This window comes from Oenanthe melanoleuca, chromosome 1A (genome assembly GCF_029582105.1).
Source record: "Oenanthe melanoleuca isolate GR-GAL-2019-014 chromosome 1A, OMel1.0, whole genome shotgun sequence".
Classification (NCBI taxonomy): Eukaryota; Metazoa; Chordata; class Aves; order Passeriformes; family Muscicapidae; genus Oenanthe; species Oenanthe melanoleuca.
Genome location: NC_079334.1, coordinates 33033975 through 33061694, shown reverse-complemented (window position 1 = coordinate 33061694; position 27720 = coordinate 33033975). Strand labels below are relative to the sequence as shown.

The window sequence follows — 27720 nt, the reverse complement described above, 5'->3', positions numbered from 1 at the left end:
GTTGCATGTTGTATATTTATATAATGTTTAATAACAAGTGAAAAGTTTTGTTGAACATAATAATCTAATTACCTAATTTCATTAACATGCTCAAACTTTATTAAACTAACCAATATAAAATGTCTTAATTTAAATGGTAGTCACTTAGAATATGAAAGTCAAAAATTTAGGCATTCTGAGTTGTTTTGCTAAGTAATTATAGAAAGATACCATATTATTTGTAGAAGTTACTGGATGATGTTATTATTTCAATGCACTTTTCCCTTTTTTGTTGCTCCCTTATCTTCAGAGCAAATATATGAGCACTGAGAAAAAGAGTCATAATACTTGCATCATCTTCACATGGCTGACACTTACTACTGCTTGATTTTCCTCCCCAAATCAAGTTTTAATGTACAAAAAAAAGTAATTCTAAACCACAGGAATATTTTAATTAGATGGGCATACTTTCCTTATTTTTAACCTTATTTCCTCCAAAATTTCTCAAGCTATAATGTCACAAAACTTGTCTGCACAGCAGACTTGGAGTGTAGGAACATTTTCACATTAATAAAATATTGAGGAAAAAGTTTCACATGCCCTCTCTTCTTTTATACCACAGAGATGGTAAGTTGGCACGTTGACCATCTAAGCCTTTTTAATGAACTGGCATCCTCACCCATGAAGACCCTAAGGTCAGTAGGATGCTTGCAGTGTTTAAATTTTCCTTTTCAGATCTCCAGCAGGGATGATAGAAGGGACCCCACAACTTCATGCCAACGCATGGAAGGTTTCCTCAGCTTGCTCCATGCCTGTCAATATTCCTGTGGTTGATCCCTGCAATGTGAATCAGCAAAATGGTATGTTTTCACATGGGAGTCTGGACTTAGCTGTATCTTATTATTATGGGACAGTTTTTCTTTTCTCTGTGAAAAAGTTGCACATACATGTATTTCAGCTTTGGGTTTAGATGTGCACCTTTCTCCCTTTCCCTTTCCCTTTCCCTTTCCCTTTCCCTTTCCCTTTCCCTTTCCCTTTCCCTTTCCCTTTCCCTTTCCTTTCCCTTGGAAAAGACCATTTTCCCATACATTTAGCATGTAAAATGAAGTAAGTACTTGATAAATAAAAGCTAATCGGTCATTTAGTGCTAGGTGTACTGGCTATGAGCACTAGATTCTGCTGTCTACTATACATGCAGATTTTAACTATCTATGGTTCTGTAAATTTTGCCAGCTGAGAGGAAAGATATGATGCATGTTTGTAGATAAAGAAAGTACAGAAGACAGTGTTGAGATCAAAAGTACTGTCTCTGGCTTCTCCATGCTTATTGCATTAAAAATTTCTTTATCCTCTATGTTCTCTGACAAAAACTGTTGAAGACAGTGTGAGAACCTTGAATTTGTTCAAATTCTTGAACAAAGATTTCGTTTTGGCTGGTTGGCATGCCTATGGTTTGTGCTGAACTTTCACTGTCTCCTTTTTGCATTGCTGTTCTTTTCAATTAAGGAAGACAATGGGTAGACTGTAGCTGCCAATTCTGACAGAATGTTGTCTAATATTTTTAACGTTTCAGACATCAGAGCTCACTAAGGATGTGGGATTTATCCATATTTAAAGCCTGTTGAAGCAAGCCTAGAATAGCAATAAATCTCTAACAATGTGGGGCATTCTAAGAGTTTTTATGCCTTCCTTGCCTGTCTTCTAAAGGCAGCCAGATCTCTCAGCCAGGTCAACTCAGAGCCTTCATGCCTCACCCTCAGTTCTGTTCTACCTCAGTGAAGGTGGAGTTTGACATAAATGTCAGCTTCTTAGAGCAGGAGGGTGGACTGCATGAATTTCTGAGGGTCCTTTCCATCCCGAATTTTCCTATGATCCTTTAATAACCACTGTTAAAAAGCAGTGGAGAGTGAGGTGATGCACACCCTGCTATAAGCACAGGCATCTTTTCCAGGTCTGAGAGGATACTGACCTGATTAAACTAAAGAAAAAATTAAATTATTGTATGTTTGGTTACTTATTTTGTTAGGTTAATTTTCAACGGAGTCAAGTTCAGTCCTTGAATCTAGTTTTCTGACAGAATCCATAAAATGTGACATTCTTCTGTCAATGTGTGTATGTGAAAATGAACATGGAGATTGAAGGGGAAGTGCATTCTTTTAGCAGCAAAAGTGGCTTAAAAACAATCCACATCACATAGTGGATGTGGATAATAGCTCCTTAGCTATTCCCCCACTTGTGGTGGTAGTCTGTTTCTGTGGCTGGAGAGTCAGAGGAGGGTTTGTTGGTGCTAGAAGGTGTATAGCCAGCTTGGGATTTGCATAGCCTCAAGCTCTGCTTTGTAGCACTTCCTGAGACCACATGCCAGCAAGTACATGGCCATTGACGATGCTAAAGCTAAATGAATGTCAAGTAAGAAAACCATATTCCAAGCTTTGGGGGACTCTTTTAACTATTCTTTTGAAGTATATTTTTTGGAATTTAAATTTCCTGTGCTATAAGAGGAAGGCATAACTATTTTAGTACAGTTTTTTTTTATCTTAAGTTGAATTTGCTGTTGAGGGAGTTACTTGTAATATAAATTTTAAACCATAGAATTTTACAGAAAGACATTGTGTTTTAAACAAGTGTTTATTGCACAGCTGGCTATGTTTGGTTTTAATATTCCATGCTATTCATTTGACTAACTTATATTAAAATGGATCTGGCTAAAGCAATGTTACCTTCTCTTAGCTGGGTATGCATCTCACTGTGATATCATCAATGAAGACGTTTTTGCTCCCTGCCATGCCTACATCAGTCCAGGCTTGTACTACCAGCTCTGCCGCTTCGAGGCGTGCAAATGTGGAAGCAGCTGTTTGTGCAACGCCTTGGCGCACTATGCTTATGTGTGCGGCAAGCACGGCGTCACCATTGACTTCAGATCTCACGTTCCTTACTGTGGTGAGTAACACTTCCATAATGGAATATCTTTTAGAAACATGTAAGACTTCACAAATTTCATTCACTCCACAAAATACAGGGGTTGGCTTCTTTTACCTGGGAACTAGAATTGCGCCATGGTGTAATGATGTACTGGGGAGAAAGATAACATTAGGCTTCTGAGCTGAGACCCCTGAGCTACTTCACAGGGAGGGTCTGCCCTTTCTGTTGGTCACAGAGAGAAATGGAATTCTTTCTTTGGAGCTCTAAGTCCTATGGAAGCCTGTAGCCAGTACTTTATTAGTAAGGGAGTAAGCCATTCCCTAAGGGAAGGCAAGCTGGGCTGGTAGGGGCTCCCTAAGATGGGCAGAGCAGGGTGGGCAGTAATTGGGCCAGTAGGATACAGTAATGATTTAAAACAAAGAATTTCACAGAATCATGAATATTGTGAGTTGTGTGTATATGTATATGTATATGTATATGTATATGTATATGTATATGTATATGTATATGTATATGTATATGTATATGTATATGTATATACATATATATGTAGCTACATATGCCTCAGCATTAGCTGGACCATTCTTCCTCTCTTGGAAGACTGAATTACTAGATAGATGCCCAATTTAGCATATAGGAAGAATAAAAACCTACTGCTTCCAAAACAGATTATTCCAGTCAAAGGATTATTTTAACACAAACCCACCTTAATCTAAATATTTTTAACTTAAGAAATTGATAAAACAGCATGGTTTTTTCATGCTTTTCAACTAAACCCAGTGCAAAAACAGACCACTTTAATTTTTTTGAGCTTTCATGATGCACTGCTTTGTTTTCTATTTTTCACATTTTAAGAGTATGCTGCTCTCCCTTCTTTTTCCCTCTCTTTCCTCCAGCTGTGATGTGTCACAGTGGTATGCTGTATCATCAGTGCTCTTCTTTTTGTAAACATTCCTGTGCTTCACTTTCTATGGCAAATGTCTGTGCTGATGACTGTGCAGAAGGATGTAATTGTCCTGATGGGAAGTATTTTGAAGAGTCAGTCAACTTTTGTGTATCAATGTAAGTAATAAAAAATAGAATGTATGTATGGGTACATTTTCCTCTTTCCAGCAAGATTTAAAGTAGCTTTTCTGCTGTTTCCCTCAAGATGTAGACTAGAGATGATAACACACAATATGGGAAGATTTAATATCCTGACTTACTAATCAATAGTGAGGCCTCATCTGTTATTGTGTGTACATATATCTGCTTCACTTTAAAGCAGATGTGGCAAACTGCTTTAGAGAAGAGAATGAAACTTTTAAAATTCATGGGATAGCACTTTCATGTGAATACCTTGCATTTAGAACTTGAAAAAAAAAGTGAGAAGGAATCTATAAAGCAGCAATCCATAAAGTAAGGGATGGTATGGGAAGAGTGGCTAGAAGTGTCTTTTTTCTATCTCACAATGCAAATCTCTTTGGTTAAATGGGAGGAAATGGTCAATGAGAGGAAATTGATTTTGTATGTTGCATACCCAGAATTTTACAGCTTACCACTATGGGTAGTTACAGAGTTATTTCTGTTCATTGCAACATATATTTTGAAAAGATCAGTGAAGTTCATACTGTAGGCATAAAGACTGTTTTGAACTATTCAAGAGTGTGAACTAACTTCCTATTTGCATATTTTTTCGTGGTTTCTAGGTAATTCTGTTGCTACTTCTAACCCATCTGGCTCTTATCACAGATTTAATGGATTTTGCTATGATAATTACTCTATCAAAGATTTTAACAATACTTTGAAAGGGATCTGTAGGTTTTCACTCTACTCCCATAATTAAGAAGAAAAAGTCCTTTCTATTAGAATAATGCACAGAAACAGCAAATAAAAAGTACAGAGATTGAGAAAAATCCTGGCTTTCTTGAAGATAATAAGAGTTTTGCCACTGGACTCAATACATTCTGAGTGCTGTCTTTACGTTTTTGTCTTTCAAAGTATATTGTACATATAAGGAGTGAGTTAATGAATTAAGTTAATGTTATGATAAATCCTGCATATCATAATAGCTTGATAAATAGAGGGCCTTAAATCCCATTTCATCTTGCTTTTCTACCTAAATGCATGAATGTTTTTTTAACAGATCTGGCTGCCATTGTCGTTACAAAGGCAAAGCCCTCCAGCCTGGAGAAATCCTTCCTACGCCAACAGGCTCCTGGTGGGTTTGAGTGCAAGAGTTTTATCTTTCTTGTATCACAGTTGGGACTTAAAGTGGCTTGAGAATTTTTCTCATGTAGATTGAAAGTTTGTTGTATCACGATTCTTTTTTTTTTTTTTGCACAGTTAGCAAAGGGAGCCTAGTATAAATTTGATTATGTGCCAGATTACTTTAACAAAATACCTGGAAAATTCTGTAAGCCATAATGGATAAGCCTGCATCCTAAATAACCCAGCCCTCCATTCTCACAGGGGTTGACATACTCAGCAATTTTTTATTTCAGTGGAAGTTAGGAAATTACATAGTAAATAAACCATGAATTTAGGCCCTCTCTACAGATCAGGAATTAGAAAATACCAACAAAATATTGAGCAGAACAAAAGCTTTTGGATTTTTAATCCTCTTTCTCCTTTTAATTTCTGTTGTTTAAATTAGGTTGAATTGTATAATCTTTTTCAACATAATGGCTACAAAACATTTTCCCTGAATAAACATGGGTTTCCTTTTCTTTTCTAGTCAATGTTTGAATGGAACAGTGAAATGTATTGAAGATACTACAGAAAACATAGGTAATTTACTGTCTTTTCCCATATAAAAGTTGTACAATAGAGAATTTTATAATCAATAGTAATTTGGTTTTCTTCTCATATATATTTAAATTATGAGATACTTTATGTCACAGCATATTTAAAAATAGGAGGTTAGGAGCAAACATAGTCTTAGGTTTTTTCCTTCTCTTTCTGTAGCACAAATTGTACTGCTCATTCACTTGGGAAATTAAAAGAAATAAATAATTGCATGTGATATCTAGGACAATGTGTTCTCATGGGAATACCTATAATTTGGCTCATTATCCATGTTTAGGAAGCTATAAGAGCTTGATTTCTAGAAAGTAAATTTTTAGTGCATTTCTAATGGATTTAGAAGTACATTGAAAATTATGCCACTTCTAAGGGCTTTTTCTGCCTAAGGTATAATGGCTCTGTCATTAAGAGTGGACTGTGTGTGAGATCCAGGATGCATACATCCAGATGCTTAATATTATTGTTTTTTTACATTAGAATGTATATAAATTTTATATGTCTGTAATATAGATTATGTTATAGACTGTTATTCTGGTTGCATTCTTATATGAACTGTAATATTACCTCCCTTTATATCCAAATAAATAGACTGTAAACGAAAACCAATAGAAAACTTTCAATGTAAAAGAACAGTTCATCTTATTTAACCTTCATTTTACATTTGAAGTTCACATATGCCCTGAAGGAAAAATCTACTATGACTGCAGATCTCCAGTGCCTGGGTTACCAGCAGCTGGTGTGAATTGTGGGATCTCTTGTGCGAACCTTGCCATGAACTTCTCCTGTGTCCCCTCACCACCCTGTGCAAGTGGCTGCATTTGTCCCCCTGGGTAAGTTTTGATGGAACAACCTGGAGCACAAGCCAAATGCATTTTTTCCACAGTTCAACTCTGCACGTTTTTTTTACTTTTTAAATTCCAGTGGTATTGCACTTCTAATTTTAAAACTATTGTTCTATAAATTGTTGCAGACACACAGTAACAGCTAAAAGGCCATCAGATATCCAGCTTGCTACCATTCCAATTGGCTGGAATTTGGGACTGTCTGGACAGGAGATGGCTTCCACTACTTGCACAGTATAGTTTATTTGAATGTAAAAGCAAACATGAAAGGCAAAAAAAAAAAAAAAAAAAAATTAATGTAAACCATTGTGCTCCTGCTTATTGCTGCCCAAGCCTTTGTCTCACCTAAATTTCTACTCAGTTGATGCCCAGCCTGGGAAGGCAGGTGTATGGACAGGTTTCTGCCCTATTTCCCTTCATTCTCTTTGACCTTTTTTTTGTTTTATTTGCTCATATATTTGGATTTGGTGCCCAGAAACAGTCTGCTGAGCTTGGCAAGGGTCAAATCCAAGTGTAAAATCTGTAGTTTGTGTCAGGATCAGTCACATTTCCTCCATTTGTTTCCATTCTCTCCTGACACCTCTTATCTGCACTTTCAGATTGAGGAGTCAAATATGCTGTGCAAATTGCTGTAATTGCTGCTCATCTCGGGTGGAATAATCCCTTTTTTCCCACCTTTCCACTTTATTTCACTGTCTGTGTAGCCTGACAGTGGTTTCCTGACAGTGTATCAGTTGTGCACAGATCAGAGTATAAATGAGACTGTCACCATTCCTCTTCCAGCACCTTGTGATGATCACATATGACTAAGCACTGGTGAAGGTATAGATGTCAGGCTTGGCTATTTAAGATTTCCTTAGTTCTTGCCTGGTATGCTGTAGCCCTTTAAAACTCTGCCTCAACAGAGGACTTAGCTTTCAGGACCATTAGTCTTATGGGAATAAACAATTATTTTTAGCACAAAAAGTGCATGAATCTGTGAAAGTAATAAACTAGTAATAGACTGTAACATCACCGTGATATTTGCATGAAATCAAACTAGCAGTAATGACTTGAAAGTTCATTTGAAAATTAGAATAAATTTTCAGAGCTAAAGCCTTGCTCTCAGTCATGCAATTTCTAATTGAGTATTACTTGATTATTTTCTAAAATTTAGGAGGAGTACAGAGAAGCAAAATACTAAGTTTCTATCAAATAATAGAGTAAAACATTAAGTATTTATTTTTATTACATGAGAGAATAAACACTCTTTTTGCTATTAGGTTGAAAAATAAGTGTATAATACTTAGTGCATTTAGCAGTGTCCTCGTTGTTAATTTGTACTTAATTATCCCTTTCAGCCTCATGGTTCCAAAAAGCAAGTAGGGCTTTTAACTAGGAAGGGGCCAGCTGTATTATCCTAAAAGTTAGTTTCAAAAGGTCTCTTTTTTATGCAAGAAAATGTTAAACATGTAACTCCTGCTATTAAATCTAAGTGGACAAGTCATTAAAACTTGTTGTGAGACATTTTACTATAATGTTTATTGAAATTTCCTTAAGTTGCTGTTCTTCTCTTTGGATCTCCTTTCCCACCTTATTTCTACCACTACCCATTGTTTGACTGAATGACCTAAGCTTTTGGGGTGGAATCCTGAATTCCCCTGGAGACCGGCACCTTATTCTGGCATCTGGGTATTTATGGTGCTTGTAAAGTAGAGAAGTTTGTGCATGGTATTGAAAACTTTCCTTTGGAAAACCATGAAGTGATGGAGTCTAGTATGCAAAAAATGATCTTCCTAAATTAAAAATGGTTTGCATTTTCTGTTAAAGCTCTTGCACAATAGCTTGTAATCCTTTTATTTAGAAGTTGAAGAAATGATGAAGAATTAGAAATGCTGGAAGTCTCTGATATATTTTAGAAATTGAATAATGTAACAGCCCAATTTTTCATGAGGAAATGAAAATGACAGTATGTCATGAGAATGACAGTAAATTCAAAGATAGCCAAGGATACCCAAAGGTAGACTCTTACACTAAGCTGGAGATGTGAAGCTAAACTGAGTTGCAGAAGCATATTGAGTACTGTGGAAAGGGACTTCATGGGGCTAAGTTAATGTGCCTTTAGGCAGCATCAGCAATACCCATGTTATTCTTGAGAGGCATTTAGCTTTCATTGACAGAGACTAAGTACCTTCTCAAGCCATCTGCTCTGGTGTTTTCCTATCCTTAAGAAATTTTCTGAACACTTGACTCTTTTATTTAGAGCCAATTACTGTTTAATGAACTAGTAATGGGGTGAAGAAAACAAAACTGTGTATTCCTTTCAACATCTAGTGAAACAATCTCTAGATTGTACTTCAAGCCACGTGTTGCATGACAACCCGAGGAATTGCTCTCCTGAAGAATAGCACTGGGAGTGTCAGTAACATTTTTTCTAAGAAAGTTGAAATTGCTAAATAGGTGGAAATGAGATAGCAAACATGTGGTTTACCATATATCTGGGTCTCTTATTGATCTAATTAGATTTGACACTTTTTGCATTAAATGCCTGTTTTGTCTTGACCTTGTTAGTGGTTTCAACTTCCCTTGTGTAGGCAAGTAACCTCCACCACTTCTCTTCATAAACTGCAGCAGGTGCCATAGGCCAGCTCACTGTTCTGCACTCAAGCAGGACAGGCCCTGCCTGTGCAGAGGAGCAGGCAATCCAGTCCAGCTGCTTTCCTGGCACAGCAGGACAAGCGAGCAGCTGAGAGGGAAGGGCAGTCCAGCCTCAGCAGGTCGCATGGTACCCAGATGCTCTGGAGTTTTCAGAGGGGAATACCTACACTACCAACACTCCTGCATGGGAACTGCAGCCCACACCAACACACCCTTTTCTAGATAGAAGGAGAACTGCAGCTGTGAGCTTGGTGAGGTCTTCAGCTGTGCACAGTGGAGATTGTTTGATTTGGACAGCTTTTCCTGATGAAATAATTTTCCTTGGCTTAATGTAAGACTGACTGCCATTGGTGAGGTTCAACAATACACTACACATTCAGTTGCCTTGATGTTCTTTTGGATTTACTCTTTCATCTTAATAATTCTTTTATTTTGAAGGATGGCTGAGCACAGAGGGAAATGTTATATTCCTGACAGTTGTCCATGTACCTGGAAAGACAGAGAATTTCTGTCAGGAGAAGTGATAGCTACTCCATGTTACACCTGGTGAGTTCATATGGCATACTTTCAGATCATCTGGATCTAGACACAAAGTGAAACTAATACAGAAAAAGTGTTGAGTATTTTGAAAAAATGTATATGCTTGTTTATAGATAGTTACAGAATATATCTTTTACTAGGCTTACTGATAGACTTGGATAAGCAGGAAGATTTTCGGTTGAGTGCCTTTTCAGATCTGAAAAGGAAGCTGAAGATATCCAAGTTAAAAAGCAGTCAAGAGCAAATGCTTAATTCCACACATTTGCTAGTCTCTGCAATGAAGACGTGGCATTTTGCAGAATAGAATATAATGAAAGGCAACCAAGGAGAAAAAGAGAGATATCCTACTTTTCTAGCTGAAATATAGATATATATTAGTCAAGTATATATTTAATAATGAAAAAAAAGTTGGCATGGCAGCTTTTAATCACTTAAAAACATGCTGGAAAATCAACAGAGGATTTACACTTACACAAGTAAAAGAGAACTACTTTCATACAAATTTATGTAAGCTACTGAATGTAGCTGAAGGAAAGGTAATCTTGCAAAATATCAGCATAGATTTCTTAAACTCATTCCATATTTGTCTGATACCCAGAAATTTTGCAGGTAGCAGCTGTAGGTATTTTTCTTTGAAAATTTGCAAACTTTTATCAAAATTTAGAAAAATGATGTCTTAGGAATGAGCATGTTGTGGCATTGTGCCTTATGTATACTGGAGGAAGTGATGGAAATATTTGCATAAACCCTGCAAAGTTTGAGATTTTGCATTTATTTTTATTGCATTTTTATTGTACATATGGGCTAATGGCAAAATATTCAACACTTTCTTGCCATGGCATTGCTAGTATCTTCAGAAGCAATTCACAGTGTAGCTCTCTGTTTCAAGGTCTGAGAATTTTATTCCATTAATGGATTTCTGTATGATTTGAAATAAAAAACACAAGAAAGCATTTTCTTAAAAATATACAGCAAATGACTGCCATTAGAGGAAATACTAATTTTTGTTTTTCCTTGCAGTGTTTGTCGGAGAGGCGTCTTCAACTGCACCAGTTACCCCTGCCCTGCTGTGTGCACCATTTATGGAGACAGGCATTATTACACCTTTGATGGACTGGAGTATGATTATGTCAGTGACTGCCAAACTTACCTGCTAAAGGTAAGAGGATTTGTTATGTTTTATTCTGTCCATGAGAAAACAAGTATTTTGAACTTCAGGAGTTGATCTATAGAAACAAACCTTAAGTGAACAGTTGTAGAACAGATGTGAAAGAAGAACCTGCACATGACATTTTGTGCTCATCTCTCTGAAAATGGTATGTGGGTGTGTTCTTGCGTATCTCTATGGTTTAGAGAAAAAGAAAAACCAATGTTTTCTATTCTACCTTAACCATGCTTTTGTCACAATGAGCAAAGAATTACACTATAGAAACTGTTAGAACTAGGTGTAATCCATAGATTTATTTAATAATTATCTATAAACCTTGCTTGGCCTAGGATTAGTGATGAGCTCAGGCTGCTTGGAATTCTTCTTGAACATCAGATCTGAATTGTATGTGTGTAATAATATCAAACACAATGATTTCATAATTCAACACTGAAATCATTCATTGAGATAGTCTGGCAGCTATATGCTAATGTTCTTCATAGCACATATTTAGAGTACTAGTTAGCTTTTTGTTTAAAAATACCATTACTGACATTTAAAAATGTAGTCTATTACTAAAACCACTATTGTTTATTACAATTGTTGCTATTTTAAGATTGTCTCCGTGTTCTCAGTTACAGTAATATGTTTAGAAAAATACTCATTTTCCTGACTGTCTAATCTTAAGAATAAAGCATAGTTTCTCAACAAAGACTACTGCAAATAGTTTATTTCAAGTATGCTTTAGTAGAGTATTCACAGCTGTGAAATAACATACATTGGTTCCAGATTTTTGTGTGCTTTTAAAAGGAAGAAAGAGAGATTTGAAAAAGATAATAATACCTCATAGCAAATTCCTGGCATGTATCATATATGATAAAAGAGGTGTTACTCTTAGAGATATTTTAACCTTTGTACAAGGCTTCTCACTTTAAGATGGAAAATTAGGAGTTACTTTACCTGTAAAGTCATCTTGCCTGTATGATGATGTGAAAAGCTAGGTTGTCATTTCTTAATTCTTGTGCCATTCATTTGGAGAGGTTTGTATGACAAATCTATGCTCCTTTTTCAAACTTCAGTATGATACTGGAATGTTTGGCATTTACAATCAAGTATCACCTGTCACTCTACTGTGTAAGAAGGAACCTATCTGGAATCAAACCATTGGGAACATTTGGCATCCGAGAATAAAGTTGGCAGCCAGATAATTAAGGCATATGGCATACTGCCAATGGGCTGCTCTTCAGGTGAACATGACACAAATAATGAAAATGTTGCCTACACAGATCTGCTTTTCAGGCTTATCAGACTTTTTTCAGCTTTTCAAACTTATTTTTTTCCCCAAACTCAGCTATTGTGGAAAAGTACAGCCTAATTTGTTCACAATTTTTCTTTCTTCAGGAAAAGCTGTCATGACCTATATTAAAGGACTCTTAGTACATATTAGGCACTGCATAATCTTGAAGATGTATCTGTGGGCTGATTTTTGACTGGGAAATGTTTAGAGAATTTTTAAGGGAAAAAAAAAAAAAAAAAAAAGAAAAAGAAACAAAGGATGGGATTATGTGGCAGATGCCCCAGAGTTTTGAGGGAACTAAAATACAGAACTGATGAACTATGTGATGTGCAACCCTGGAATCAGAGGAATGGAAGATGGTAGGATAACCAAATACTGCTAGTGCTGTTGCAAGGCTGATTTTTATGTATAATGTGAAACGCTCATCAGACTACTGAAACTGAAGCAGCTACACTGGTTGTAGTATTGTATATAAAAAACTGTAATAAGTTTGTCCTTTCTCTTAAATCTTTTATCTTTTATCCTTTAATCTTTCTCCTGTAAGCATTGGACTGCTTTGTTTCTACTAACAGAAGTACCCTAGAGGTGTTGTAGTAGGGCAATAAGGGAAGTTATAGCTACAATCAGTTTGTTGGCATATGAGCTCTTCCCAGATATAAAACTAAGTGCAAGAATTATAATCTGAATCCATCATCCCCAGAGGCATGATAATGTGCTGTTCCCATCTATGTTACTAGCCCTCACTGTTTGATTTGGCTGTTGGCCTTCCTAAACCTGATCTGTTTGAACAACTCTTTAATTTGTCATCATATTCCATTGTACCAAACAAAGAACTCATCCTTACCTTTATTATCTTTTTAATAAGGAGCCCTTGTGCTCTTCTGAGAGAAACATCAAGTATAAGCTTTCAGCCAATTATGAAACTTACTTGTTTTCAACATCAGTGTCTCCTGTCAGGCCTTTTTGTTTAAGGTGAGTGTAAGTGCATGAAAAAGCCCTTTATAAATAGTTCAACAAATTTGTCCATTGAGCAGAAAATGTCAGAAAATATTTAGATCAGCAATTAAGAATATTAAGGCAGTAAGATCTCATGAAATGATAATTTGACTTTTAGGAAGTTCCTGTATAGATAAATGACATTCACAGAGAAGACATCAATATTTATTTTTAACCTTTTAAAATATCAGTTATTTCAAGGTTAAAAAATAAGATCTTAGCAGAGCAACTCATTTATCAGTGTAGATCACGTAAACACTTCATTTTACTAATCTAAATGTGAATGATAAATTTAGTCAAAGAGTTTCTTACTTGAAAATATTTAAATATCTATTTTCTTCCGTTTTCTTGCTTGTTGTCTTATTTTACTATCTTTGATGATGCTACATTCTTTCCTCCAAAAATGGGGTTATTTTTCTGGCAAACTTTTTACCAGTTACAGTCTGTTTCTTCCACTTACCTGCTTTGTAGATTTCTGCTGTTATGGTAAAATTGATGTCTTTCCATGAAAAGTGTTGGCCTTTTGGTTTTCAGTCCTGCAGCTCAGCATTTTTATTAAGGCTGGTAGGGTCAGTCTACTTGGAGCCCCTTAGATATGTTCTCTTCTGTGAAACAGAAGAGAATTTTTATAAGAAAAAAATAATCCCCAAAAAATTATTAGTAGCATTTCTCAGAAAAAATATTTTCTCTGCTTTGGGGCAGATTTTAAGCAGGATTTCAGAGGGATAAACTACCCATCAGAATATTCTCATATGAGAGGGAACTCTATTGCAATGCTCATCTGCCTTTTAAAACACACCCCAAAACCCCCCACTGAAGTGTTTTCACTAACCTTAGGTTTCCACTAACTTTAGGTTGTCAAGAAGGTCCTAAAGCACAGAAGGGGATTGATTGGTTTGTTCCTATATCCTTAAAAATGAAGGTTGGCATAACTAAGGCCTCATCTTCCTATTTAATATATTAGTCTTAAATTCAAAGTATGTGGTAAAAATATTATAACTTCTTTTCACCCACCATTGGGGATTTGAGAGTTTTAAAGTCACCTTCTTAAGCTTTTTTATGCAATCATGAAAACTCTTTTAAATCCAAAGTTGGAGGATTGAAAGCAACTGAAGGTAACCACCATTTTCAGTAATTTGATCAAATAATCAAACCAGTATGCCAATTAGAAGGGCAGACCCAACTCTTTTGGGTCAGCAGAAATTACATAGGAGCCCATTCGTTAAATTCACTTAAAACATGCATCATCTCAGGAACCACCACTATAGTTGTCCAAATGATTCTCCTGTGGCTGAGCTAGATACTGCACTGCTTTGGGTAATACAGCCTGGGAACGTTTTTCTTGCATTCCCCTTCTTTTGTAACTTGAAGCAAGTTCAAAGCTCTGAGAAAATTATACTTCTATTGGAGTGCTTTATACAGAGGCACTGATAATCTTTTAGCCATTATTTGCTGATATATTTGAGTGGTAAATTTTTAGATGATGACTGAGCATAAGCTGGAGCAATCACACAGAAAGCAAAAATTTTTCAATTACTTGTTTGACACATCTGAGGAGTCAAAAGTAGAATTTATCCTATTCCCCCTTATTGAATATCTGTAATTTTTTTTACAGCTCTTTCTCAACATCATTTGTGCCATGTTGCCATACTGTAGGTCCATGAAATTGGCAAATCTGTAGAATTAAGTATTTGGCATGGTCTCTCTCATAGCCTACTTGTAAAGTAAATACATTCTTCTTGCTGTCAGTCACCCTTTAGAGGATTAAAACTGCAGGTTCATAGTTAATCAACATTGTCAAGCTGACTATTCATAGTTAAGAGAAATAGTTTCTTTTAACAGATTCTGGAGATTTTAATGCGAAAATAAATAATGTTGAATTTAAAATTAAAAATGTTTAGAATTGTACTCCAGACTCTAAAAGTAATTTTTATTTCTTCAGAGAATAAAACTGTACATGGGGTTTCAATCAGAGTGTCTTTAAATTTTTGATTAACATATATAATCCTCAAGCCACATTCCAGCATGTAGTTTCATGAGTAAATGATGTACCAAAATATTTCCACCTAAACCACTTGTCAAATAATTTATAGCAGCAGTAACCATGTAGAAATAATGATATGTTGTGTGAAAATTTATGTCCAAAAAAGAAAGAGACTACATTTCAGTGAAAAACTATTTATGGTGAATAGTTTGCCCTGCTCTAGTTGCAAAGAATACCAACAGTTTGCTTTTCATCAGTCCCATGATTTCAGAGGAAACCTTTCTGGATGCTCTCTCTTTTTCTGGGTCTCTGGAAGTCCTGTAAGGGTCAATTGTAAGCTCCCTCTGGGAGACATCCCTTTCCATCCTGTCTTCAGCTGTACCTGTTTTTCTATTTGTTCTATTTCTTCTGTGAGCAGAAGATCTGATTACCGCTGGCAATGGATTTGTGCTCTGGTTCCATTTTCTTCAGATCAATGATTTCAGACTCAATTACCTCTACATGCCTTTCTGCCTCCACCACCTGATTCTCCAGACCATTAAATTATGCAGTGAATGAATCACTGTTATTCTCCAACAAAGGAAAGATTTCTTTCAATTTGTGCAGATTAGCATGGAGGGCTTCCAGGAAAGGCTTGGGGAAAAAGTTTCTTACCATGAGAATGGCAGTTTGGAGGTGGTGTGTGCATAGTGTGATTCAGAAGCTGGATTCCCTTTCTGAGGACTTTGGTATTCAGTGACCTTTTGCCTCGTATTTCTGATTTCGGGTTGATGCTCATCATCCAAAAGCCCTTTGGCTATACTGACTCCAGAGTGTTTTTCTCTTACATTGCCTGAAAAGGCAGTTCATTGTAAGAATGGCTGAGTTTGAGGGCTTCTAGTGGGTGCAGCTGGTGATGATACAGTAAAAGATGAGCAAAACCCAGCATGATGTGCTGCTGTTTCAGAGCTGTGTGTGCAGCAGTAACACCAGCCCTTCTCTGTGTTTGTAGGGGTGGGCTGCTCGGGCCAGTCACCTGCAGGTGCTGCTTAGTTTATGGTCTCGGACTCCAGGTGTTGGTGAATTATGAGAACTGTGAATTAAATTTACTCTGATTTAGGTCAGGATATGAGTTTTGGTTTTTTATTTCTTTCTCTGAATATATAAAAACTAAACTTCAGCAGTGTAAATGAACACACCTTTAATTTTTTACATTGCAAAACATAAAAGCTTTAGGCAAGTTTCAGCTGTCTAGCTTCTGCAGTCATTTGCTGGAGCTCTTGTCCTTTATTTTCCTATTGCACTTTCTCGTTACAACCAACAATAAAGTATTAACATTTATTATGCACTTATTAATAAAACAACACTAACAGGTCTCATATAAATACATATAAATACATGCTTAGATATAAAAACTAACACTACCAACTGCTGATTTGCAATTCAGAATAATTCATATTACAAAATGTGTCAGTTGAAAACAAATATTCAGATGTTCCCAAGTCTTCAGTCTTCAGAAGGTCTCATTTTTAATTAGAAAGGGATTGCAGTAATATGACCTATGCAAAAGCTAAATCTGGTACACAAGCAGGTAAAATAAGTAAATGAAACAAAAGTAAATCTGCTTTAATTTTTTTTTCTCAAGCTATTTAATATAGTTCTCTTAAAATACAAAAAAATAGAAAATCAAAACTTTTTTAGTGATCTCTCTCTAGTGTTTTTAAAATTAAGAAACATTGAGTTAAACGAGGTTCTGTTTTAGAGAGATAAAGTAAAATATTTACTGTCCTGTATTTTTATTATTAGATTTAAAAAAAAAATAAAATTTGGAATTTATTGTTGGCAAACCTTCAGAACACCCAAAGATCTGCATTGCAGGAAAATCTGCTAAAAAAACCCCCTATGTATAAAAAAAATTATATCATGATATGTTTTTTCTGTTGCTTGTATATATATATATATACACATACATAGACGTAATTTTCATACATATTTTTTTGAGTTTTGGAGAGTTTATTTTGCCTGAGATGCATCCTTTTCAGAAGTCACTGTTAAGGAAATAGGAAGGAGTTATCATGGAGGCATTAGCAAACAGCTGGAAGTTGTTTGAGAATAAGTCAGTAGCTGGAATAATCTCACTCTTCTTGAATTATTATCAGTGAATTTACTAAGTCATGTTGCCCTCCTCCATTTCTACTCAACTATGATTCAAAGCTAGAAATATCTTGTTCTTACGAGTGTACTGCAAGCTTCTTTGCCATATTTTGAGTGAAAGTAATCTGCAGCCATGTAAAAGATGTGAAGGAAAGGAAAATAAATGTGCATTTGCATTAGCAATTTATCTCTCAGGTTTTTAGTTCCTAAATGGTTTTTTTGATTATTTTTTTCAATAGTTGTATAAAAATACATAACACTGGTGGGAAAAAAAAGTGCTATTACTATTCCTTTCCTCTCCTTTTCTCTCTCATACAAGAGGATCACCCACTATGTTTCCCATAATATTTTTTCCCAACTTTCATGTGGATTTCTTCCCAAACTGAGACAGTGTGTTTCAGTGCCATCTGTTGACTCCAAGCAATATTGCTTCATTGTTCTAATAGCTGTGTGGAAGAACATTTGCTGATAGAAATTAGTACAGGATGCAAAAGCAGGGATCAAATAAAGTTACGTGGACTGTGCAACACTGAAACAAAGGAAGCCTTTCAGTAAGAGATGCTTCTTAGTGTAAATTAAAATGACTTTTGTGTAATTAATGTATTTTCACTGATTATCTGGAGGTCAAGTCCATAGTAAAATGACACAGGAGACTATAGAGCAAGAACAAATGAGATGCTAAGGCATTTGTCTGCTCTCCAAAATAACTTATATATTTATGCCCAAATGCCCACTAAATCTGGGCCAAGATGTTTTACTTCTCCTACACTGAGCTCACTAGAATTAACAGTTTCAAATGTTACATTCCTTCAGAAGAAACTCAGAGCCAATAAACCACAACCCAGCTAATTCTGACTTCCCACAAAATCTCCTGAAATACTGGATCTGAACAGAGCTAAGGAATCTCTCTGAAAATATGTAGGAAGGAGAGAGCAAATTCTACTTTTTAAACTATTGCATTTTTTTTCCCCCAGTATTTTTAGAGCTTTTTGTGGTGGAATATGAAAACATCTAAAACATCATTAAAGCAAAAGGAAGATAGGTGTAATCTCTCTCTGTCCCACTCCCACTGCCTTATATGCCTTTATGGGCACCCTAGTTTGCAATGTTGTAGGAAATAAACCAAAAGTAATGGGTAAATCAGGGTATTGAGAATGGAAAAGAATGATTCTTTACACTGAACAGTAAGAGAGATTTTAATAAAACTTTCAAAGAAATGAATACAGCCAATAAATTGTCTTTTCCCAGGCTGCATTTTGACGATGTAAGCACACTACACAGCATTGTTATTGGTTAAAAGGGACAGAAAATTTCTAACAGGATATTGAAATAGAAAGTTTTGAACAAAAATAAACTCTAGCATTCCTAAGCACTGCTAAAAAAAACCCAAAACCAGCACCAAACCAGAAAAAGGGAAGCAGTGCTTTGCTTTTTTGCCTAGGAAGAAATATGGAAAAAAAGTGCAGCAAAGTCTAGAAAAAGAATGTCCTGAGAAGGGGGACTGACAATGAGCTTTTGACTGACTGCCCAGAGCTGTGACTCTGTCTTTTCTGTTGCTTGGCAACTCCATGTTATCACAAAGAAACTGATATTAAGTTGGAACAGGCTGGATATGGTAATTTACGTGGGAAGATACTCTTGCAGTGGGAAAACCATTTTATTTCTAGTTTCTGTCAGCGTAAGTAGGTTTCACATGATGAACTGTAGTACATCCCCTACTGGGTGCATTTTACCTAAAAAGGTAAAGAGTGACTCTGCCTTGGAGAGAGGCTGTGCAGAAAAAAACCAACCAAAAAAAAAAAAAACAAACCCCACCTTATTATTCATTAGACCTGCTCCTACTGTCTACTCAGACATTTTTTCTCGTGGTAGCAAAGAAAGCCTGTTTTCATATTTGTGTGGATTTAGTGCAGATTAGAGAGATGGAACTTGATCATTATCATTTATACCATCACATTCCCTCAGAACTCTTGAGATTTGCCTGAGACCTCCCTGTCTTTTGTAAACATCAGAAGATGATCCCCACTTTATCTGAATAGCCTTTTCTTTTGCATTGGTAATAGTTAAGTGCTAAATTTCAATTGCACTTTATTTCTTCTTTACTGAAAGAAGACACTGCGTGTGCAGCAGCTACAAGATAATTTGAAGACTGTGATAGAAACTGTCATTCAAGTTTGAATTTTACTGTAGGGCTTAGAAAGGTGTCTATTGAGCTATGTGGAGAGAATGGCCAGAGGATGTATGTAAAGCAACTTATTTTTTGAAAGCTTAGAGCCATAAGAGACATGTAATCCATAACAGTATTTTTATGATTTGGTTTAGGTCTAAGATTTAATTAGAAAAAGAGAAAGCGCAGAAGATTCAGGATTTAATGCGAAGCCCTTTTTTCTTAAATGTCTGGTTTACTCATAACTCTACTGAACTATTACCACAGTGTCTCTGCATATCCATCCTACATCATTTCTAGTAATTTAACACCATCATGCAGTCCTACAAGTAAGGAAGTACTTCACATGTCTTCAGGACTCCCTGTTCTGGCTTTGGTCAGCAAAACACTTCCTGGCTCCAGGCTTCTCTGTACTGCAGAGTTAACTTGAAATATAACTCAGTTTGTGCCCTTGGCTCGAATCCCAACCATACACAAAACTTTCTGACTTGAGTATGTTGATGCTGTTCAGCTGAAGGGATTGGCCTGGACTGTCAGAAGGCACAGGCAGCAGCTTCAATTAGCATAGCTAATATAGCTGCCCGCTGCTGCCTCAAGGACTTGTCTTCATTGCCAAAAAAGGTGTATTTTTACTGTGGGATGATTAGCCTGATTTAACTATCCTTATTTAAAATCAAGCTCTTCATTTCTTTTCTTACAGGGAAGACATTGCTTCCCTATTAACTCAGACTGTCCCTTTTTGCTGAGACTAAACTGAAGAGGAATGAACTGTGCAATGAAATAAGCCCACAGTGTCCTAGGCACCAAATAGACCCAGAGACTGCAAGCAAAGTTCTTCTCTGCACTGAGACGTGGTGGGGAGATAACTCCCTTTCTCACTTTTCAGTTGGCCAGCATAGAATGTGTCAGCTTGTGTCCTATCTACCAAACTAATGAGATTGTCTACTTTTTCATTTGCCACATCACATCCAATAAATCAAAAAATGCTCTGGGCAGTTATCTGACTTGGAGGGGAATAATTGTTGTACTCACTCCAGCAGCAGGCCTGGTTTAATTAAAACATAGTGTATCTCCCAATAAGGTAGTGACCAATTTTATTTTGAGTGCAACCTAAAACAACTTTCCAACAAAATTGAATAGATGAACTTTGCTTTACCTTGAAGCTTTTGATACTTTTAAACTGAGTTCCCTTGCTAAAACATGGAGATCTGATTTCCTACACCCCTTGCCACTAAGCAGTTAGTGAATAACTTTATCCACAGTAACTGTTGCCTTCCAAGCTAACTGCTGACAAATACCATCTGTTTCCTAAGCCCTGGCATTAGGGTAACACAGAGCTTGCAGGCAGTCTCCCACAACTTGTGGTCATCGCATTCACAAGCGTATTTTCTATGCCAGGTAGCAGCATCCTCTGGCTCGTGGGCCATGCTACACTGAGGGTAGCAAAATGGTGGCACCTCCTCTGTGTGGCAAAAAAATACCTCTGTGCTTTCTATCATCTGGGTTTGGGCTTGTTTTTGATTTTAGATTGGAAGTGTTCTTTAAAGAGTTTGGTCACTATGATTTTCTTAAGAAAAAATACACAAACTGCTTCCTATAGCACTTATGTTTTCTGCTTGCAGTATTTCTCACTGATGAGGAAAAGTTACTGAGGTAGTTTTTTTTGTTTGTTTCTTTTTTTTAAATTCTTGAATTCTGATGAGTACAGAATGAATAGGGGTACAAATGTGAGACAGGCAAGTAAGTAGCCAGCAACTTTTGGGGGTACACTGACCAAGGCAGTGGTACATTGGTCACAGGAGGGAGTGAAGCTCTTGGAAGAGATGTTGTGGGCAGAAAACAAGGTGAGGGATGCCTTCTGTTGTGGCCAAGTAGAGCTCTTCAAAAGCATTGCTGAGACCCAAAAGTAGTTCCCAGGACTGGGGAGATGCTGAGAGCCACCATTTCCACCTTGCACACCATGCCCAATAGCACCTGCAATTAGTTTCATCTAATCACAGTCTCAGAGTTTATGTTCAAAAGAGGGCAGGAGCAAGAAGAGAACCTTTTTGTTCCCAGCACTACCCAAGTGTCCCATAGAAGACTAGATTAGTCAGTGGGTGCTACTTGCCACTTCCAAAATTTTTATTTCATGTTTGTCTCAGGTTTCTTATGACTGCAGGACTGAAGTTGATCAAAAACTGAACCAGATTCAAAAACAGTGTTATTGGCTTACATTAATGTTATAAAGTTTCTCAACGTATTTCTGTAGTTATGGCTGCTTGTTGATTTGCAAGGTACAGAATTGAACAGGAAAGCAAATTAAAATAGGAAATAATAGGAATAACTCAACTTTGTTTTTGTTTGTAATAGTGTTAACAACTCTGAAAAGACAGATCTCCTTTTTTTGAGTAAAAATCTTAGCATGGGAAATTACAAGGTGCATGTGTGTTTCCCTCAGGATACAGAAGAACCACGGAAACTCTAAGTGAATAAACAGACCTGTTGAGGCAAGGTGCAAAGGTGATGTTCTGTGCCAAGAATGCAAAGTTAATGAATGGGCTGTAGAGCAAAAAAGGTGTGGGATTGGAAAGGCAGTACATTTGAGTTTAAAATACTAAGACACCAGTAAATCAGGATAACAAAGTATTGAAATCTTCTAAATGTTAAAATAACCCCACCTTACAAAAAAAATACTGGTAGAAACCTTTACCCCCTACAATAACATTGAATATGACTCATGGTTTTATGTATTTTGATGTGTGGTGGCACAGAAACTGTTCTATTACTATCGACAGATGGTAGGTTTCTTGGTTTTAAAAATATGAAAACAGCTTGATCTCATGTACCTTGGTTTAAAAATAAAGCTCTTTTTATAGCATCTCTCAATTTCGACAACCAACTGTGCCATAAATATTGGATTCCAAGTATAAGCATGTTTTAAAAGCAGATCCTTATTTTAGTGGTAGACTGATCCTCTGAGTTTGTGAAGTCTTCAGCAAGAGGAGTCACAGCTGAAAATAATGGCTTTTTGTGTTTAACTTCAAAGTTTGTAGGTTCAGCTTTGAATTTAAAAATGCATTTCCTGATTTGGTAACTTGCTTAAATTTAATTTCAAATGTGTGTAAATTGTAAAGTATCCAATTTTTTTTTTTCTGATGATAAGCATAGAATAAATCTGCAGGAGAGAAATGCAATTGAATATATAAGTAAAATGATTTCTTCTTAATGTTGCAGAGCACAGATAATTCAAATATATCTATAATTGCTCAGAACAAAAAGTGCTTTGACAATGATATTGTTTGCTCAAAGAATATTTTCATCACTGTTGGAGACACTGAGATTTATTTTAGTGAACCTTCTGAGAAGCAGGTTAGTTATTTTCTTTCTTTTTTGGTTTGCCCTTTAAGATAAGCACTGCAAATTTACAGCTCTAAAGGAGCATGTCTTTGGAAAGAATCTCTCAGTGTGAGTTAATATAGTACAAGTGTTTAGGCCTGGATAAAGCAGCAGGTCCCAAGACACCCATTTTTTTTCCCATTGTTTTTTTTTCAAGTTCTATTTGTTATACAAAGAATATTGCCCAAAATACTCAAGGTGTTGAAACGTATTGGCATTTAGGAGTTTCTTTCCAGTTGGTTTTGAGAGAGAAACCAAAGTATGAAGTAAACTTGAATGACTGAAAAGACAAAATATCAAAGTATTGAGCAACAGTTCTACTGATATTATTAATTCAGCTATATGCTAAATTATTCTTTAATATACACTTTGCTGTTATCTGGCTATATATCTTGGTAGCATTACTTTAGTAGATCTTAATAAATATTCATTTGTGTCAGAAGACCCTAGGGGCACAGGAAAACAAATCTAACTATCAGCTCTGGAAGGCTGGATATTACACTGTGATACACTTTCCAGAACAGGGCATTACTATTCTCTGGGATAAGAAGACAATGATGCATATTAAAGTTGGACCTCAATGGAAGGTGAGCTGAAATATAAACCTGAGATTTTTTATAGATTCTCTTTATTGCTAATGTGACCTTTTATCAAATAATGGTGACAGTCTTTTCTTCAAGAGTAGCTTTCCCAGTGATATACCTGTTTATTGTGGTGTTCAGCTGCTCTCATTTCCCAGGTAAGAAGAGATGTGACTTCTGAGGAGAACGAGTGGTTTCCACATGTATGCTTACTCTGTTGCTTGATACAATGCAGCCTTGGAGATATGCAGTGATTCAGCTCTGACTCAAACATACTTTGGGGGCTGGAAAGGAGGGGTAGTTTTTGAATTACCCAGTTCACTGCATGTTTTCATTGGCTAAATCCAACAGAAAAGAAGCTTCCATGCCCAGTGACATGGAAGATGTCAAGTTTGCAGTACAGATTCCATTAGACTGATGGTGGAACTGCAACCTGGCTGAGGTTTCTGGGATGAACATATGGAGTCACATTTAATTGAAATTTAATTTAAATTTAACTTAAAAAGGCAAAATTACAGAAAAAGATCTGGACAAAAACTTACATTTAAATCTAATGGATATATTGTGACAGGATTCAGCCATGATGAAATGAAGAATTCAAGGCTCCTTTTTTGCCAGTTGTTCTTCTCTTTTCCATTTCTATATCATTATCTACCTTGGTGTCTCTGCAACTCAGTCTTTGGGTGCTGGCAGAGTAACCATATCAGTGCGATTCAGAATTACATTTCTCTTTGTTTCAAGCATGAACACATGTATTAAGATGGGCCTCATTCAACGAAATAGAAGAAAGCATTCTAGTCTAGAATACAGTAACAGATTTTTTTAAGTGTAAGTCAAAGCTATAATGACCATCTAATGTGTTTTTAAAGCAAAATTATTATAGTCTTCTGTTCAAATAGCTGTAAAATACTTAATTCACCTACAAGTTCATTTATCAGTCATCAATTCACATAGAGAAGAAAAAATTATCCTGTTTTTGGGTGAGCTAGCAGGGAGCTGACTTCTACAGGTTGCATTTAAGAACAAAAATACTTGCAGCTCTTTCTGTTTCCAATGACTGTTTCTTCCAGAGGCTCTAGTTCAGTAAGATGTCTGCAGCAGACCTTAAGAGAAAATAATTCATTAGTGTGAGCCACAACATCCTAAAAATCCAACTCTACTTTTTGTTGTTGTGCAGGAATGCCTATTTTCCAATATATTTACATATGTGTGCATGTATACATTTTCCCCATCAGCAGCATATACCCAAGAAAAGAAAGTTGTAGCTGTCTCTTTTATAATTGCTATTACAAATGTTCTAGCTATTGTGAACTAAAATTAGAGACAGCAAGTTTTAATGACAACAGCTAGTCAGACTTCACAAACACGTGGTAATTCACCTGAACTTTTGACTTTTGGACTGGAATCACTACTGAACTTTCAGAAAAATATACTACTAGATTTCAGTCCATTTTCATGGGCAGGCAGTAAGAAGTAGTTCTGGAAAATAAGAAGAAAACCACTGATTTCTGTTAAAAGATATTTGCAATATGGAACTGCAGGCATAGTAGAGTGTCAGATATTTTGAAAGGATAAATCAGATTTACATTCACTTACAAATTTTTATATTCCTTGTGTGTCATTTTTGCCAATTATTGACTGAATTTATGAAAAATATTTTTTTCTCTTTCAGGGTAAACTGGCAGGCTTGTGTGGAAATTTTGACAAATATACTTCAAATGATCTGACTACATCAAACAACATGGAGGTGAGAAATGCACAGGTGTTTGGAGACAGCTGGGTATTAGGACAGGTAAGTCCCATGTCCAACAAAAATGTAGAGAAAAAAAGATTATAATTTTAATTTGTAAATGTGCACATTGTAAGCACACGATGTACTGGTATTTTTCTAAAGTTATGGTCACTATATAAGAGGGCATTTTAATTTTTGTGTCTGTAGGTGTGAAATGTGCTAATAATTTCTTATGTCATAGCAAACAGATATTGAATTTAAATTAAACTGACAATCTCTTTAGGGAAGGATATGTTTTCCCCTGTGTAAGACAATTATAGCTGTCTGAATTTCAGTGTTCTACAAAGTTAAGTACACTGCTTCTGGTATATTTGATTCATCCCAATTTTAAAAAGAATTGTAATTTCTCTGGAGTTGGAGGCATCAGGATACTGGAAGTAAACAGAATCCGAATGCTGGAAAAAAGAGCCCTGGAAGAGTTTCTTTCTGAACAATGAAAATAAAATGAAAATTTATTTTAGTGGCACTTTGTAAGCAGAGTAAACTGACAAAGCAGAGGCAGTTGAAGGGATGGGCAAAAAAGGCTCAGGACAGCAACAGGCACCACCCAGTATGGAACCTTGGTTTCTGAGGTGAAGGTAGGAGGATGCTGTAGGGAGTGGATGACTGCAACTCTTGTTTATAACATAGGAGAATAGGTATTTCATTCATTTGTGCCGAGAAGATGTAAAGTTTTATAGCCTTGTGAACCTACTGAAAAATCATTATTTGTAACGCACTCCTTTTGGATGTCTGTCAGGACCAGTTTTTAAACTGTTTTCTCCTTGACACAGCAGGTAATTGGCTAAATATCTCTCACCTCATAGAAGAATGCTTTGGAATAAAGATTTTGAGGCTTCTCTGCCTCAATATCTCCCTTTGGATATATTCTATTCTACATAAAATGTTTAAATTTCTTAAGCAAGCAAGGAAAATGTTTAGAGTTATACTGCTCATCTAGAAGGTTGTGCATAAACAAATGAGTTTGTATGAAGTTCGTGAATTTTTCTTTTTCAATTTATTCATCCAATGGGTCTCTTAGAAAGGTGTATAGTGTTTGCATAGCACATTGGCTTGTGAGATGTTGTAGCTTTTACTTATGCATCTCAGACTTGCACCTTACTTTTTGGTGGAGATACATATCTGTCAAATCTCATGCAATCTCCTGATGTCTATGTCTGCCAGAGCACTTAGCATCTAAATTCAGCCTTGGTTTTGCTGGTTGGCTGTGCTCAGACAGACTTGACACTTCATCTGCCTCTGCAGCAGGCCTTGAGGCCTTTTTTTGAAAGGGCCTTTGGCTTTTGTAGAGATGTATCCTGATCATCATTTCTGAAAAATCTAAAGACTGTGAAGGAGTATTTGATAGCTGGAGACCAAGAACCCATCTCTGCTACGGGGAAACATGCTTGTATTACTACTGTGAAGCATGAGATGCTTCCAGAGCTTCTCCTTCCTAGGACTGGCAGCACATATCCTCACAGCAGTGTCTGAGCACCTGCACAGAAGAGCAGCATAGGTGGGTGACTGCACTGCAGCTAAAGCTGATCCCCATGCATTCATTGTCACACCTTCCTGGTGCATTACACACACCTTCCCTGCTGCACCAAGACAGCATGGTTTCAGATGAACTCGTGTTCTTTGAGCTAAGTGTCACTTTCCTATATTTTTCTGTTCTTATTTTTTTCTTTTTGAAGAGATCCTATAAGTAATGTACTTGTACCTCGTGCATTTTTGAGTTATCATGATGATCTTTGACTCTATTATTTTAATGAGTTGCTCCCTTCCTACCACTGCTTCTTTATTTGAACTTACAGGGCTAAAGCCATCTGTAGTATGACTCCATTTAAAGTCAGTGAAAACCACCCAGGATGGATTTGGACCACGTATTTGTTTGTGATGTTACAGTTGGTTGCTCTGGTAATGATTATAATGTGTCACAAAGAAAACATTTTGTCTTTATGCACTGAGCAGAGACAGCAGGAACATTTTAGTGCTTTAGAACAAAACAAAAAGATTCTTTTTTTGTGCAAATGTTTTCAACTATAAAAACAAATCAAGGAAAGAAGATGAAGAAGATAGCATTTCAATTTTTTATTTTCCGATTATGCAAGTATTGAATTATATGATACTACAGTGTACTTGAGTCTGTGATAAACACACCTACCTATTAAATATTTCTGGGTTTTTTGCTTGTTTTCAAGTGCAAGACCCCAAATGAAACACTGAGACCGTGTGAAGTACATCAGAGCAAGTTCCCTTATGCCAAAAAGGAATGCTCAATTTTATACAGTGATCTTTTTGCACCTTGTCGCAATGTGGTAAGTTTATTAAATATCCAAGATTGCTGTCATGAAAATAATAAATTTCCAGTAATTAATTTCTTCTTGCCAGTACCCTCAGTCTGAATGTGAGGAAACATAGTAAAGCCCTGCAAATATCTCTGTGTGGGTGGGCTATGTTTGTGCAGAGCTCCTTGTTCCTTTCAAGACTGGAATCTAAACATAAAAGTGGTAACAAAGTTGTGAGTTAGTCGACTAAATAATCAGGGTTCTAGTCTCT

At 36.3% G+C, this 27720-nt stretch overlaps 1 protein-coding gene across 1 annotated transcript in view; it reads left to right on the top strand.

Moving 5' to 3' along the window:
* The window catches only part of OTOGL (otogelin like), an 88134-nt gene that overhangs the window by 23147 nt on the left and 37267 nt on the right, over positions 1-27720 (top strand). Inside the window, exons 18-29 of the mRNA XM_056482054.1 lie at positions 715-839; positions 2710-2919; positions 3798-3963; positions 5027-5101; positions 5618-5670; positions 6353-6515; positions 9603-9710; positions 10725-10863; positions 22645-22803; positions 23265-23393; positions 25060-25179; positions 27363-27479. Coding sequence (XP_056338029.1) covers positions 715-839; positions 2710-2919; positions 3798-3963; positions 5027-5101; positions 5618-5670; positions 6353-6515; positions 9603-9710; positions 10725-10863; positions 22645-22803; positions 23265-23393; positions 25060-25179; positions 27363-27479 — 1564 coding nt within the window. The remainder of the gene's footprint in view (positions 1-714; positions 840-2709; positions 2920-3797; positions 3964-5026; positions 5102-5617; positions 5671-6352; positions 6516-9602; positions 9711-10724; positions 10864-22644; positions 22804-23264; positions 23394-25059; positions 25180-27362; positions 27480-27720) is intronic.